We start from the raw sequence: 15,555 nt of genomic DNA on the forward strand, positions 1-15,555 counted from the left end.
TTCTTTGGCCAACGACCTTCTTGGAATATGTTCTGTAAGGCCAGTGTGACTTCATAACCTGTTTTATTTTTAATCGGAATACCCCAAGCAAATTTGGAAAAAGTATCAATAACTGTGAGAAGATACTTGAAATTTCTATTTTCTGATGAATATGGAATCATCTCTACTAGGTCTGCCTGCCATAAATCGTCCAGCCCCTTTATAACTACTCTTCTCTTTGGAAAATGTTTACGGGCAGGTTTATGAAGTTCTTCGACAACTTCTCGTTTATTCATACTTATTTGTATTGATAGAAAATAATAACGAACTATTTAATGTATGTTTTATTATAATTTTATTGTTTTTTTTCTTATTTTAATCTTTTATACAATGCCATTAACTTTTTTGTTCTATTTACTTTATTATCAAGCATGAAACATGCACACGTATCAGGACCCACTCGGCATGTGTCAGCAGACCAAGGGCAATTCTCGAAATGACACCCGTAAATTGAAGTCTTACAAGAAACATTGACGAACTGATTATAATAATTTATGCTTCTGAGAAGTTCCTCATAATGCTCGTCAAGTAAAATTTGTTTATACTCTCTCAGAAATATTGTAATTTCATCTAATAATACTTTAAAATTAATTTTTGGCATGATTGAAACCTTTGAGTTCAATGTCTGGTCGATGAATGATGTTAGTTTTAGAATTTTGGAGTGTCTTATCAAACATGTTCTGAAAAAACTTTTTCACATGTTCTATTTCTTGATCAACGTACTGTTTTGTAGCAGCGTCTGTTTGTTCTAAAGGATCTTGAAGGTTTTTTAATAGTTTCCAGTTTATGTTAAAATCATTATTTTCCGTTTTAAGAAAACCTTCTCCAGGTGGTCCAGGTGGCCCAGCCGGTCCAGGTGGTCCTTTTTCTCCCCCTGGGCCCTCTAGGTGGAGTTCTGAGTGAATAACGACCAAACTTATCAACGGTCATATTTTTCTTATTGAATAATATTCGATTCTCTTAGTTCTTCAATAATAGAAACAATTTCGTTTGAGTGATTACTATGTCCAGCTTGTTGTGAAGCAATTAGAAGCCTAATTCGTTCTACAAGCTCATTTGGGTCATCCCAATATATATATTCTTTTTGAGAATGTGACATTTGCATGAGACCACTTCCTGAATGCGTTATTGGTGTAGAATATGGTGTTGATGGTGTAGGTGGTGATGGTTTTCGTACAGAATAGGGTGACTGAAATAATTTGTTTATTATTTTTTTATATTTATGGCCCCTATTTCCTCGTATTCGTTTTTCTGGATCATAACCGATTCTACATGCATTAGTATCATTTAATATGGTTTTGTAATTTTTTAAATCTGTATCAGTGTATATGCTTTCATTTGGTTTGTTTTTTAATAATAGTTCATATAATCCTCTTGTGCCCTCGAAAATTCTATTTTTAATTTTAATATTTTTATCAAGAACACAAAGTTCTTCGTTACCGATGTGGTATTTTCCATTTTTGAAATACACACCATACGTTTTATCAAGGTCTTTGGAGTTATTTATTAATAATTCTTTATACTCGTGGGGTAGTTGATTAATTTCATTTTTTTGCATTTGTTCTGTTAATTGGAGAAGTTCAGATTGATGTTTCTCTGATGTATTTCTTTCCGGTATAGATAATAAAGAATTTTCAAAAGTGGAAGTGTCAGGTGTTATGAAGTCATCGTTGAAAAGTTTTTTCTTAACAAGATCAAGTTTATATTTTTGTTGTTGCTGTTTTGACTTTTCTTCAGATACGAGTTTTTTCTCTGGACTGATTAGACTTTTTACAATGTTATCCTGATGATGGTCCTTTTCATGTTTTGATTTGTTTAATAATTCGTTTAATGGTTTAGTAATAGGCTTCAGAGATTCTTCAATTTGAGTTTCAAAAGCAGCTCTACCAATTTTTAAAGCTCTATATTTCTTACGTAGAGCGCCTGTTGTTTTGATTAACTCTTTCGTTACCTTTTCATTTGTGTTCAACATTGTTTTGAATTATTTTTTCTCATACAAACAACATGTGAACAAATTTTTTAGCTGATGTAAGACCCTCTCAAAGGGGCTAAGACTAAATTTAATATTAAGATTGCTGGATTTAACTGAAGAATAATGCGCATCAAATTTGTTTGCTTTATTTTGTGCTGATATTATTTTTTCGTCAAATTGTTCTGTATTGCTTTCATATAACATTTCTTGATTAGGGGTGGGTAAAACTATGTTTATATTACATATATATATATATATATATTTAGATTAAACAACTGGCTATAGTTTTTAAACTTGTCACTTAACTGCGTTTTCCGTTTATAAAATTGATTTGTACTGTTTCAATAGTTTCTTTATCGTTATAAATTCTCTTGAATTTTGTGTCCTGCTCCCACTGAGCATTGCCTCATATATGCTTTGATAAGTAAATGCACGTATCATTTTAAAGCTTAAGGAAGCAGTCCAAACCTTTCCTGTAACGACCTTTATTCAAAGGGCTTTCTTTTTCAATTACCACAAAACCAAATTTTGTATTCCAACACTCTGTGCACACATTTTGAAATGATTTGAAAGTCATATCTGAATGAACGTGATCATTGTAAATATGTTTTAAATTCATTTCGTCTTGTTTGAAAATAATAAGAAAATTTGCGTTATCTCTAATCAACTGTTTTGGTATCTTTGTATAAGTTTGACATAAGTAAAAACTGTCTATGTCATGATGTCGCCCCATACTAAAGTATTTTCTTACTGCTTCTTGTTTTTCACAGGCAATGTCATCAAATATAAATATGGAATTTGGTTTAGCTTCTTCAGGAGGGATGACATCATTGTTATTAGAAAATGTAAAAAAACCCATATTCTTAATTGGGTGAATTGCTTCACCTAAAAACTTGTACTTTGGTTGATTTAAAGATTTAGAATATAAGTATATATTTTCAAATTTTAATCCGTTCGGATGTAGCAATAAGCTCATCATTACATTGGTTTTTCCACAGTTTGAGGGTCCTGTAATTAAACCTCTAATACTGTTCGGAAGTAGTTCGCTGTGTTTTTTCTTGATCTCTTTTATTTTAGAGAGATCTGCATTTTCTACAGGTAATTGACATGCTTGTTTAACAAAACGCATTATGTCGTAAACTAAACAATTTTTTCTATAAAAATTAAATATATATCAAGAAAATATCATACTTATACGGGTTTCTCTTACGTAAACATATTTAAAAATGATCGACTATTCAAAGAAATTCAAAGTTCTGCAAAATATAAGAAAAGGTGGAGGCTTATTAAACTCATTAATTGACAAGCTTCCACTCGAACTACATCTTCCTGGCTATCAGTTCTGTGGTCCAGGAACAAATCTTAAGGAACGTTTAGCTCGTGGAGATTCTGGAATTAATTCTCTTGATCAAGCATGTAAAGAGCATGACATTTCTTATTCTAAGTTTAAGAATACATCTGATCGACACATAGCTGATAAAATATTAGCTGAAAAAGCCTGGCAACGTGTTAAATCAAAAGACGCAAGTATAGCAGAGCGAGCAAGTGCTCTACTAGTTACTAACCTCATCAAGGCAAAAGTTAAATTTGGGATGGGGTGTTCGAATTCAAAAATTAAAACAACTAAGCGAAAAAAAAGCAATATGAAATCTAAGAAATTGTCATTTAAAAAACTGGTCAAATTGATTGATGATAAACTTAAGAAGCGAACAAAATCTGTATGTCTAGAAAAAACGATCAAATCTGCAATCACGAGTGCTAAGAAAAACATTGGCAAAAACAACAATATTAAAATACCAAGAATTATACCAGTACCAAAAATTGGAGGAGCTATCCCCTTTCTTATCCCCCTTTTCGCAGGGCTTTCAGCTCTTGGAGCACTAACGGGTGGAGCTGCCGGTGTAGCTAAAGCAGTGAATGAAATAAGCATTGCTAAAAAAGACCTCGAAGAAAAACAACGTCACAATCTTAAAATGGAATCAATTGCCGTTGGACACGGCTTACATCTTAAACCTTATAAAAATGGATTTGGACTTTATTTGCAGCCCCAAACAAAAAACTTCTAAGTTCACTACCCAATCGTGCATTGAATGAAATAGATTTAACAAATTTCTGCACTAAATTTATTCCAAATTTTCGAGGCGTGTTTATGCGGGACAACTTACCAAAAAGTAGCCCCAAGAAAAATGAGTGCGGAATTGTTAATCTTGATTCTTCCAATGGTTCTGGAACACATTGGGTAGCGTATTATAAAAAAGGCAAGCGGATAGAATATTTTGATAGCTTTGGAAATCTTCAACCACCTGTTGAAGTCTTAAATTATTTAGGTGAAAGCATCAGCTACAATTATACTCAATATCAAAGTTATGGTTCCTATAATTGTGGACATTTATGCGTGAAATTTTTACTTAATTGTTATTTAAATAAATAAAGAGACTTAAGTTCAAATAATTTCATTGTTTTTTTTACCATCATGTCGATAACACTTACAATAAGCGGAACATCTTCTGTCCTCACTGTCGAATATTTTCCACCTATATACTTAGATGAAGACTATGTTTGTGGTTTGATTGACTTTCACTCGTATAATTCTATACCTAATATTGATGAACATAACAACTTATTTCATACAGGGGAACATGAAATCGAAATCCCCGTAGGAACATATGAAATAGAAGATATTCAAGATTATATTTCCAGAGAGTTATTAAACCGAAATTCTGTTACAGAAGTTACTTTAACTGCAAATAGTAACACAATGAAGTGTGAAATCTATTCAAACGAAAAAATATTTTTCAACAAAGAAAGAAGTATTGGAAAATTATTGGGTTTTGGTAAAACTATTCTATCTGGAGATAAACTACATGTATCAGACATACCTGTTGATATATTCAAGGTTAATGTTATACGTATTGAATGTAACATAATAACCGGAACTTATTTAAACAATGCTCTTTTGCATACTATACACGAATTTTCACCCGAAGTTGGAGCAGGGTATAAAATCATAGAAGTTCCAAAAAATGTTATCTATTTACCTGTGAATGTCAAACGAATAAGTACTCTTACATTAAAATTCTTAGACCAAGACGGCGATTTAATAAATTTTAGAGGAGAACGGATAACAGTTCGATTGCATTTAAAACCATGTTAATCTATAGTAATAATATAAACAGTAACAAGGACCAACGTTCAATTAGTTTTCCCAAGACACTTAAACTGTCAAGAGCTAAACTATTACCAGAAAACAAAGCATATCTTCTTCAATTAGGATTCAAACTCAAATAAAATCGATATGCAAGACATTTTGAATATTAGTGACGGACCTGGCTATGATAACAGTATAACTAAAATTGAGTTCCATAGTTATTCACCATTCCTGCAATCCTTTAATACTAGTGACGAAATTCGAATACCTATTCAACAACAGGACTTATGTGTTTTACCTAGTGAAAGCTACATTTATCTAGAGGGGAGTCTAACTAAAACAGATGGAACTTTTTCTCCTTTATCAAAATTAACTAATAACGCAGTTGCTTTTCTTTTTGAAGAAATACATTATGAACTTAATGGGATAGATATTGAGAATAATAAAAACGTTGGCATAACAACAACATTAAAAAATTATGTATCTTTAAACGAAAATGAAAGTAAAAGTTTAGAAAATGCATCTTGGTATACTAATCCAAATTCTGCTGTAACATCTGGAACTTTCAATTTCTGCATTCCTCTCAAGAATCTTATGGGATTTGCTGAAGACTATAAAAAAATCATAATAAATGCAAGGCATGAGTTAGTTTTGATTCGTACTCGAACCAATGAAAATGCTTATTTTGCAAAAGATAACGAAGAGTTAAAACTTTCTATTTTTAAATTACAATGGAGAGTTCCACACATAACCTTATCTGATTCTAATAAGCTAACATTGCTCAAACAAATACAAACAAAACCAATAACAATTCATTTTCGAAATTGGGAAATGTATGAATACCCCACATTACCTACCACAACCGATCATGTATGGACTGTCAAAACTTCAACTCAACTGGAAAAACCTAGATTTGTTATTATTGGGCTACAAACTGATAGGAAAAATCAAAGAAACAAAGATAGTAGCAAGTTTGACCATTGTGATATAAGCAATGCAAGATTACATTTAAATTCCGAATATTATCCTCGTGAAGATTTAAACATTAAATTCAAAACAGATAGATATGCTGTTCTCTATGATATGTACACTAAATTCCAACAATCTTACTATCAAAGGCAGTCACATCCACTTTTATCGCGACATGATTTTAAAGAAACAGCACCAATTATAGTTTTTGATTGTTCTAGACAAAATGAATCAATCAAAAGCGGACCCGTAGATGTAAAAATTGAATTAAAAACAAATGTTGCTATACCACCTTCAACATCTGCATATTGTTTGATTCTTCACGATCGTATAGTGGAATATAATCCAATTACCGGCGAAGTTCATAAGTTGGTTTAAATTGAATAACATTATTATAATTTTGCCAGTTAGTGAAGTGACTTTATAAAGAAAATTACTTAGTATTATAACCATGGATTTTTTCGTTGTGGATTTTCAAGGCTTTGGTGTATTCAATAAAGATTTTATTTTGAAAGAACTAGCTTTATTGTATCAAGGACATCATTACCACTTTATTGTCACACCCCCCTGTAATTTGAACCAGTTACCTATTACGCTACAAAGACAAGCTCATTGGTTGTACAGAAATTACCATGGACTCAGCTGGAACGGAGGACAAATTCAATTTAAAAAGGTTAAGCAATTTCTACGAAACAAAATCCAAAATGGGACCGTCTACGTAAAAGGAACAGAAAAAGCAGTTTGGTTGAGGGGAATACTTCAGAACGAGAATGTTGAAGTGAAAAACGTTGAGGATTGTTTTTTAAACTGTCCAAATTTAAATGAGTTGAAAAGAAATTATCCTAACCAATTAAAATGTCAAAACCATTCAAATTGTTGTGCACTTCAGAATATTTATCTTTTAAGTAATTTCATAAGCAAATAAAACACATTTTATAATATATATATATATATATATATATATATACAATCAACAGAATTAAATTTTTATTTTTCTCCACTCAACAACAACTGTTTTTATTTTATGACTTTCTTCTTCTTTTAAAACCAAAGGGTAATGAGCTGTGATCTTTCAAAAACTGTCTTGCACAAATTTGGTTCATGTAGTTTTATATTTAAATCTTCTTCAGTATCCTCATCATGTTCAGATCTCAACGACTTTTCTTGCCGGCACTCTAGGTCATAAAAAATGTATAAGACCTTCATAAGACTTGGCTCATTGATGTTGGGGAGAATGTAACACAAATGGTCTTTTGATACATGCTTTTTACAATTTCTGCAAAAGAACTCATCACAAATGTGTTCTCGTTCTCTCTCGTAACATATAAGGCAGAGATTGCAACGTTTTATCTGCTCACAAATGGGTTTTCTTCCAATTGAGGCTGATAATTTGTGCTGGTCATAGCAAACTGACCCCTTGAAGCGGCGATTACACTCCGAACATTCAACTGAGTTTGATGTTTCTTGGCAAACTGGGGCGTGCTGACATTGAGAACAAATTTTTTGACAAATTCTGTGTTGGTCTTTGTTGTTAAAGGAAAAGTGACAATCTTCACAATAATAAGAGCAGCAAAAAGCAGCAGTAAGGGATGTAACCACGTTGTAATGGTTTTGAAAATATATGAGATTTATTTTCTTCTCATTCGGGAGTCCCTCGTAAAGCACTTTTCGTGATCTACCTCCATACTCATAGACTGTTATTTTATAGTCAGGTAGGAGGTTTTGAAATATTTTGATGTGCTCTATACCGCAACCAGATTCAGGTATAGTCACCTTCGAATCTTTTAAGAGTTGCAATGCTCTTATTGTTTGGACTTTCCCTACGTCTCGCTTTACTCTTTGATAAATGTCTTCTCTATCCGCAAAGGATTTTGCCACAATCAATGCTCGTGGTAAGCATAAATTATCTTTATTTTTTATGCTTACAATACCCCTTCGTTTGATCGATTCCTCCTCAAACGAGTTGTACATTTTAGAAGATTTTCTTCCTGTCCCAGCTGGCATGGCAACAGAAGTTACCGTCATAGTGAATTCGTCGGTACTGATACCTTCAGAATTACTCTGAAATATTTTGGTAATCATTTCCCAGATGTCTGAGAATTTCAGGTCGGCGCAGTCTCTAAAGCTCACCCACCCATTACCCTTTTGATTAGAAAAATATTTCCCCCCAAAAGTTATACCTACTTTATCGGTTGCTTTCACGTTTTTTACTGCAAATGTAAGAATATCTTCTACACTGTGTTTGAACCAAGTTGTAGGCTCTTCATCCTGAGGGGGCGAGTTGATGGAAAATTCAATTTTCCGACCTCGTAGATTGAATTTCCTTATGTAAGTCATATAATCCCTTTTAATTGTATAGTTCTGCACAAAAAAGAAAAACGACAACGACAATGTTTATTTTCGTTTACATAATATAATTTTTATTTTATTTTTTATAATTTTTACAGATCATAAAACATTTTTTCATAAAAATTTTTGAGAATTAAGCAGATTGTTATCTGCGTCAAAAAAAAGGGTCGGACTAGGTATTTTTACCTCTTCTCTAATTTTCTGCTTCCTTGTTTTAGAAACAGAGGGTGATGATGATGTAGGCGGAGGTAAATGATGTTGTTGCTGGAGTTGATGCTGCTGATGTTGGTGTTGTTGTTGTTGGTGTTGTTGTTGGAGTTGTTGTTGGTGTTGTTGTTGGAGTTGATGTTGATGGAGTTGTTGTTGTTGGAGTTGGCTTTCAAAAGAGTCATAAACCTGCTCATTTTGATCTGTACTATCTTTAAGGTGGAAGTCTATATGGTAAGACGTCTCACCATACGGCTCCACCACCTCGAAATTGCACTTTGGCAACTCCTGTACATCCTCGTCAGATAGTTGTTTTATGCACCTTTTCGGTAGAAAAACAACACAATCCTCCAGCTCGAGCAAAATCTGCTCACCAAATTTTGTGCTTATCCGCTTCGATGAAAAAATGGGGTATTTTTTCTTTTGCTCTAATTTCGATAGTGATGTTACCGGTTTTGTTTTTGACTCCGACCTAATATTAACAGAATTTTTTATTCTATTGATGAACGACATTATTAGAAAAATACAAAAGTACACAACTGAATGCAAACAAAACAGAACTGTAGCAAAACTAAAAATCATACTGCTTTTTATACCACAATTTTCTTACAAAAAAAAAAAAAAAAAAAAAAAAAAAAACAGATATCTACAAAATTTATTTATCACAATAATTTTATTTTTAAAATTTTATATCTAACCCACAACCCACAAAATATGTTCCTCTGGAATTTTTTCCTTATCACTCCAGAAATTTAAGACATCTCGTCCTAATATCGAATAAATGAATAAAAAAAAAAAAGAAAAAAAGTATTTCTTTAAGACATATGCATGCCATAGTTTTTTTTAAATTGATTTGCTTGAACTTGATCATTACGATACTGCCGATGATTTTTATCTTTTTTCAATAATTCAGCTTCACTAAATGGACAAAGAGCTGGATATTCTCTCTCATTTCGGTTTATAACACTAGAATTAGGATAAATTGAACCAAATATGGATATTTCTCCTCCTTTGACCCTTAAACGTACATGTTGTAAATGTTGAAACTGTAACCGGAAACTTAAAATTGAGGGAATAGTCTCCCCATTTCTCAAGTGAAGGATAGTACACTCTACCCCATGCTCAGGTGTTGTACAGAGTTGAAAAGTGTCTGAATAAAATAAAATATCGGCAAATCTTATCTCTTCCCAAGCCGCTTCGCATATGCAAAAGGTTTCATCATGTTTCAACCTTTCGCACCAAAACATTTTACTTTTTTTTTTTTTTACGTTATTATCAGTACAACAGACTAATATAGACTAAAAAAGTTTTACCTAGATATCTACCTATAATATCGATGTAAAACAAATTCACACAATTAAACAGTTTTTTATTTTATCTCATTTCAAGCACGCGACCACAATTTCAAATTCAAATAACACAAAGACCCAACAGTTTTTATTTTATCTCATTTCAAGCACGCGACCACAATTTCAAATTCAAATAACACAAAGACCCAACAGTTTTTATTTTATCTCATTTCAAGCACGCGACCACACAAAATACCCCCCTACAAAAACAAAATTATAACATACTCCTATCATACTTCCATTACTCATTCAACTAAATATTCCTTACCCATTGATTACAAAAACAAATTCACACAATTAAATCACCACAAACCTAAATATACTTATCTGCTTTCACAAAAAACTACTTAAATCTAAATTCTTATCATCTATTTCACTCACTCATATCGCTATCTCTTTCTACCACAAAATTCCCAGTCACAAGTGCCATAATATCTACTTATACCTTTGGAGTTGTACGTCTTTGACGTAATACATTTTTGTATTATATCCTTTTATAGAAACAACTTCTTTAATTTTAAGAATGAACCAGGAAATGTTACCATAAAGGGTTTTAAAGGATATTAATTTTTCATTGTCCAACTTGCGAGTACCTTTTCCAATTACTCCAAACTCAACTTCTTACAAGCCAATTAAGCAAGAATATTGAAAACAGAAGCGTCTCGTTATTTGGTATTCCTGTCAAACGATAAGAATATAAGATGCATACCTGTCAAAAGCTTTTACAACGGATACCAACTCTTGTAGTGTAAAAAGGTACTCGAAGGTAGGAAAGTTAGGTACTTGATGTTACAATTCACCCAGCTTAGGTATACTCTGAAAAACCATTAATATTATACCCTTCATCCATATAATAAACAACTTTTTCGATTTAACCTTAGGGATTGTCGAAATCTATTTTACTTAAAAATAAGAATAAACGTCCTTAACTGCTCAGTAAGAATCCCAACTTGCTAGTGTGAAAATTAATGTAAAAACTTTTCAGATAAAACTTTAACCCCCACCGACGACGACGTCACTGCCGCCACTGCCTCCACAACCGTCACCATCAGCTCAGGTGCGATATTCCTCAAAGATAAGTGGGGAAAAAAGAGAGCTATACCATACTTTTTCCCAATGTACCTACATTCTTTTAGTTTTAGTTCTGTATTATTTTCTTTTATTTTATTTAATTTTTTTTTATTTTTTTGAGAAATAAAAATGTTTTTGAAAGTTTTCACATAAATTCATTCAACGTGAACATTCCTCGAATGATGGATAAAGTTTCCATAGTCCTTCGGTACGGTACTTTTATGTTTTGTTGTTAGTTATGTTTTTTGTATAACCTTATACTGTACAAGTATTGTATGAGGTCCTTTTACCTACATGAATGGAATCATAACAATTCAAATAATACTTTGGATAGTGTAAAATAACAAATTGGCTTCATACTTGGGTCTGTTGTTATTGTTGTTGTTGTTTTTGTTATTTTGTCAAATTTTTTGGGACGAATAAATGAAAATAAAGGTATTGAGGTACAAAAAGGTGAAATAACTGATCCTTTAGCCATTGTAGGTAGGGGTTGAGTATGTTATGCTTTGTTTTTTCAAAAACATTTAAATATTTTATGTTATTTCTAGGAAACGGTTATGGGGTATGCATTTAATACAATTTTATTGTAATTCATAAACTTTTTTCTCTAAGCGCGAATTCGCATTTTTCTTAGAATCACACTTAAAATAAATTTTCTATTCAGAATTAACGTGGTATTTTAATTATTTTTATATTTGACTTAAAAAACACAAATTAAATATTAACCATTAAGGATTTTATTTAGGGGCTAAAATAAAATTAAATTTAATCAATTTGCAACGTTTAACGGGAAGAAAGATTACAAAGTTTAATTTTATTTATACGAGTATATCATTAATTCAATTTCAATTCCAATTTTTATGTGAGTAAATGTTTTTGATTTTTTTTTAAATAAGGTTTCCAGGACCTTAGGGTTTTGAATTAAAGTCTTTTGAATTTTTAATTAATTAATTAATGATTTTTTTTTAAATAAGGTTTCCAGGACCTTAGGGTTTTGAATTAAAGTCTTATGAATTTTTAATTAATTAACTTCAAAAAAAAAATCAAATGGGGTGGCGCAACAGTCCGTTGTGAACCAGGGCCTAGTAACTTACAACTCTCAACCATTCCTGTGTGCGAGTACTGTTGTCAGGAATGGAAGGGACCTACAATTTAAGGCCGAATCCGAACGGCTAGTTTGAGAAAGCACTTTTTCATGACAAGAATTACTCTTGAAGGATTTGTCAATTCCTCGCAAGAGGCAGTACCCGCGAAATTATTTTTTTTTTTTTTTTTTTTTTTAATTAAGCTGGCACAGGCAGGGATTGAACCCAAGACCCCTTGCATGACAGTCCAACGCACTTTTTTTTTTTTTTTTTTTTAAATTCATTTTTATTAGTTCAATCTTAAACCTATCTTAAAGCTAGACAAAAATTCATAAAACTAGCCTAATTATCCATAACTTACAACGAACTTAATGGTCCCATACGGACACTCTAAGCTAAACTATAACACTAATTACTAATGCCTTTCGGCCTTAAGATCTATTTTACGTTAATTTAAATTTTATTTATTTTTGTATTTATTAGAAAAGTTTGAGAAAAAAAAAACTAATATCAATATCCTTTTTTACTTTTGCTTACAAACTACTTAAAATAAGGTCCTTAAATAAAACTTAAAACTAACTAAAACTACCTATTCTACCTATAAACTACTTAAAACTAGAACAACCACAGCAGCAAATCTAACTATCTAACATTATTTTTCATATTTTGTTGTCTATTTTTTCTATTTTTTTTTTTAATCCATGTTTTTTTTTTTTTTTATATTTTAATGTTCTTTTTTTTTATTTTTTTTTTGTATTTTTTGTATTTTTTTTTCTATTTCTTTTCGTGCCACCATGCCTATTCTACTTAAAACTAAACCCTAATCCTATTAAACAAGTATGTAAGCCGGCCAAGGCTTAAAACCCATCCCGACTACCCACTATCAAGTGCCGATTGAAGCCACCAAAACTGGTTCTCCTGCTTCACCCTATCAGTTCGGTCCCGTTCGGACACCGCCCTAACGCACTAACCATCATGCCACGGGTACTACAATTAATTAACTTAAGTTTATAAAATATTCAACGGAAATCTTAAATGTAAAAAAATGCTTTGCTATTAATACTTATTTTAAAGCTCAAGTCCTCTGAGTGATATAAACTTACATCAAATGTATTTTAGTTTTTACTCGAAAACCAAGGTGTTGACAACACGACTTACGAATATTTAAAGAATAGAATTACACGAAAGAACATTTTTTGTAAACAAATTCAAAACTGTACAAATTTAGAGACCAAAATTCAGATTTCAGCGCAATTTATAGTACAGGGTGGCACACGAATCGGGATACAAAAATAAAACGTAATAACTTTTTTTTGTGTAAGTAATCGGCTTATTTTTTTTTATTTTGTAGGTAACTATTAGGTATTAAGTTAAAGGAGCTTATGTCGACATAAGTGAAAATCGCCGTTTAGTGCCCATCGTGTCAACTTTTTTTTCAGCTATTTTTTAGTCCGGGTCTCAATACTCTACGCAAAATAATAAGCTGTTAAAATTTAAAAATCATAGTAGCTTATGTTTTTTTGGACAAAAATTGCATTTTTATAACGGCTTATGTCTGTATTAAAAAAGCTCGATAACCTATTCCGAAAAATATTACTTTTTTAAAGTAGGTTAAGTCGGCAATAAGCTATTGTGACAACTGACATTCAGTGAAGTACAACGCTTATATCAACATAAGCTATTTTTAACTTATGTTCAATCGAATAATCATTGTGCTTATATTGACCTAAGCCATTTAAAAAAAAAATAATATTGAACAAACTCAATTTTACAACACAGCTTAAGTAACATAAGCTGTTTTACTCAATTAATTTGCGACAAAGTTGTGTCCTAAATCAAAGTAAGGTATTTTTTCAAATGTAACTGTCGTTTTTAACGTGAGTTAAGTGAACACAAAATAAATTCATTTTTAAAACTTGCGTTGTGTAGGTAAGTACTTCTTATGATTTATTTAACCAAATATTTTTTTAAATTATTATTAATCACGAAAAATACTGGCCTTAGTCTTAACAAAATTTCTAAAAAGTTAGAAAGCGAGCGGAGCGAGTCCAACGTTAGTAGTTGTGTTATAGAAGGTAATTTTCTTGGTTACAAAGATAGTAGTTACTAAAATCATATTAATATACCTACATAAGTAATATTATTTATTAAAAATAATGTACCTATTGTTTTTATTTCTCACAGCAGATATTCCAAGGAAAAGAAATACATCTGAAGACACCGGTATTTTTGGGAGTCCAGTTTTGAATGAAACGGCGTCATCTTTCAACTTCGGAGTTAATTTTGATGTTGAGAACATTTCGAGTAGTTTTTTGCTTTTTGACTTCGATGAAGCTGATAACAGCATTAAAGATCCTGACTTTTTTCCGAGTTCCGAGTTTAGCATTAGTGGAGAAAGTGATGTCAGCGAAGATACTAGACAAGCTGCAGCTCTTTTGGAAATTAATTATTTTGACCATCTGGAGCAAATGGTAAGTAACACTGAAATTGAAGTAATTAACCCTGAAGACTGTTCTGAAGAAACAAAACAAAACCAATCTACAAAAAAAGCGTACAGAAACACCGAAATAGCTTATAAAACACGCACTGGAAAATTGATAAAAGCCAGGAAATTCAAACCTTTGGTAGAGTGCCGAAAAAAGTGTATGACAAAGTTATTTGAAGAGGACCAGACAAATATTTTCGAAAAGTATTGGGCACTTGGAGATTATAATTTACGACAAGCTTACGTGTGTGGACTCATCATTGTTGAAGAAACAAAATCAAAAAGGACTTCAAAACATGGCACAAATCCAAGAAATAGAAATTTTTCAAATTATTATTTCTTAGAAGTCCATGGAAAAAAAATTTCCGTTTGCCAAAAATGTTTTCGATCAACTTTATTTGAAACAGAGCAATTCATAAAAACAGCTGTTAGAAAGAAACTGGAGTCAAATGGAACAACAACACAACCAGACCAACGAGGGAAAGGATTATCCAACAAGATTGAAACTGGAATGGAAAAAGAAATCCGGGATCATATCAACAGTTTTCCTTCGTATGAGTCACACTACACCCGCAGAGACACTGCCCAAAAATATTTTCATAGCAGCCTGACACTTTCTACTATGTATAAATTATACTGTGAAAAATACGAATCAGTGGCATCAATATCTACTTACTCAAAAATATTTAAAACTATGAATATCAAATTCAAAAAACCTAAGCTTGATACTTGCCATAGATGTGAGATATTAAAAACTAGAATTGAAGTGGAACCAGACGAAGAAGAAAGACTTTTATTACAAGCTGAGCAGGAAGATCATCATAAGGCTGCTGACCTGGCGTACGAAAGGAAGGCCAAGGACAAGAAGCATGCTAGAAACA

General features: G+C 31.8%; 1 protein-coding gene across 1 annotated transcript; it reads left to right on the top strand.

Moving 5' to 3' along the window:
* The first annotated feature begins 1,764 nt into the window (after positions 1-1,764).
* LOC129941447 (uncharacterized) lies at positions 1,765-4,660 on the top strand. Its single transcript, XM_056050074.1, has one exon. The coding sequence runs from the start codon at positions 3,238-3,240 to the stop codon at positions 4,075-4,077; it is 840 nt and encodes a 279-aa protein (XP_055906049.1). The 5' UTR covers positions 1,765-3,237; the 3' UTR covers positions 4,078-4,660.
* The last annotated feature ends 10,895 nt before the right edge of the window (positions 4,661-15,555 follow it).

The sequence above is a fragment of the Eupeodes corollae genome, chromosome 1, assembly GCF_945859685.1.
Source record: "Eupeodes corollae chromosome 1, idEupCoro1.1, whole genome shotgun sequence".
In the NCBI taxonomy this organism is placed as follows: domain Eukaryota; kingdom Metazoa; phylum Arthropoda; class Insecta; order Diptera; family Syrphidae; genus Eupeodes; species Eupeodes corollae.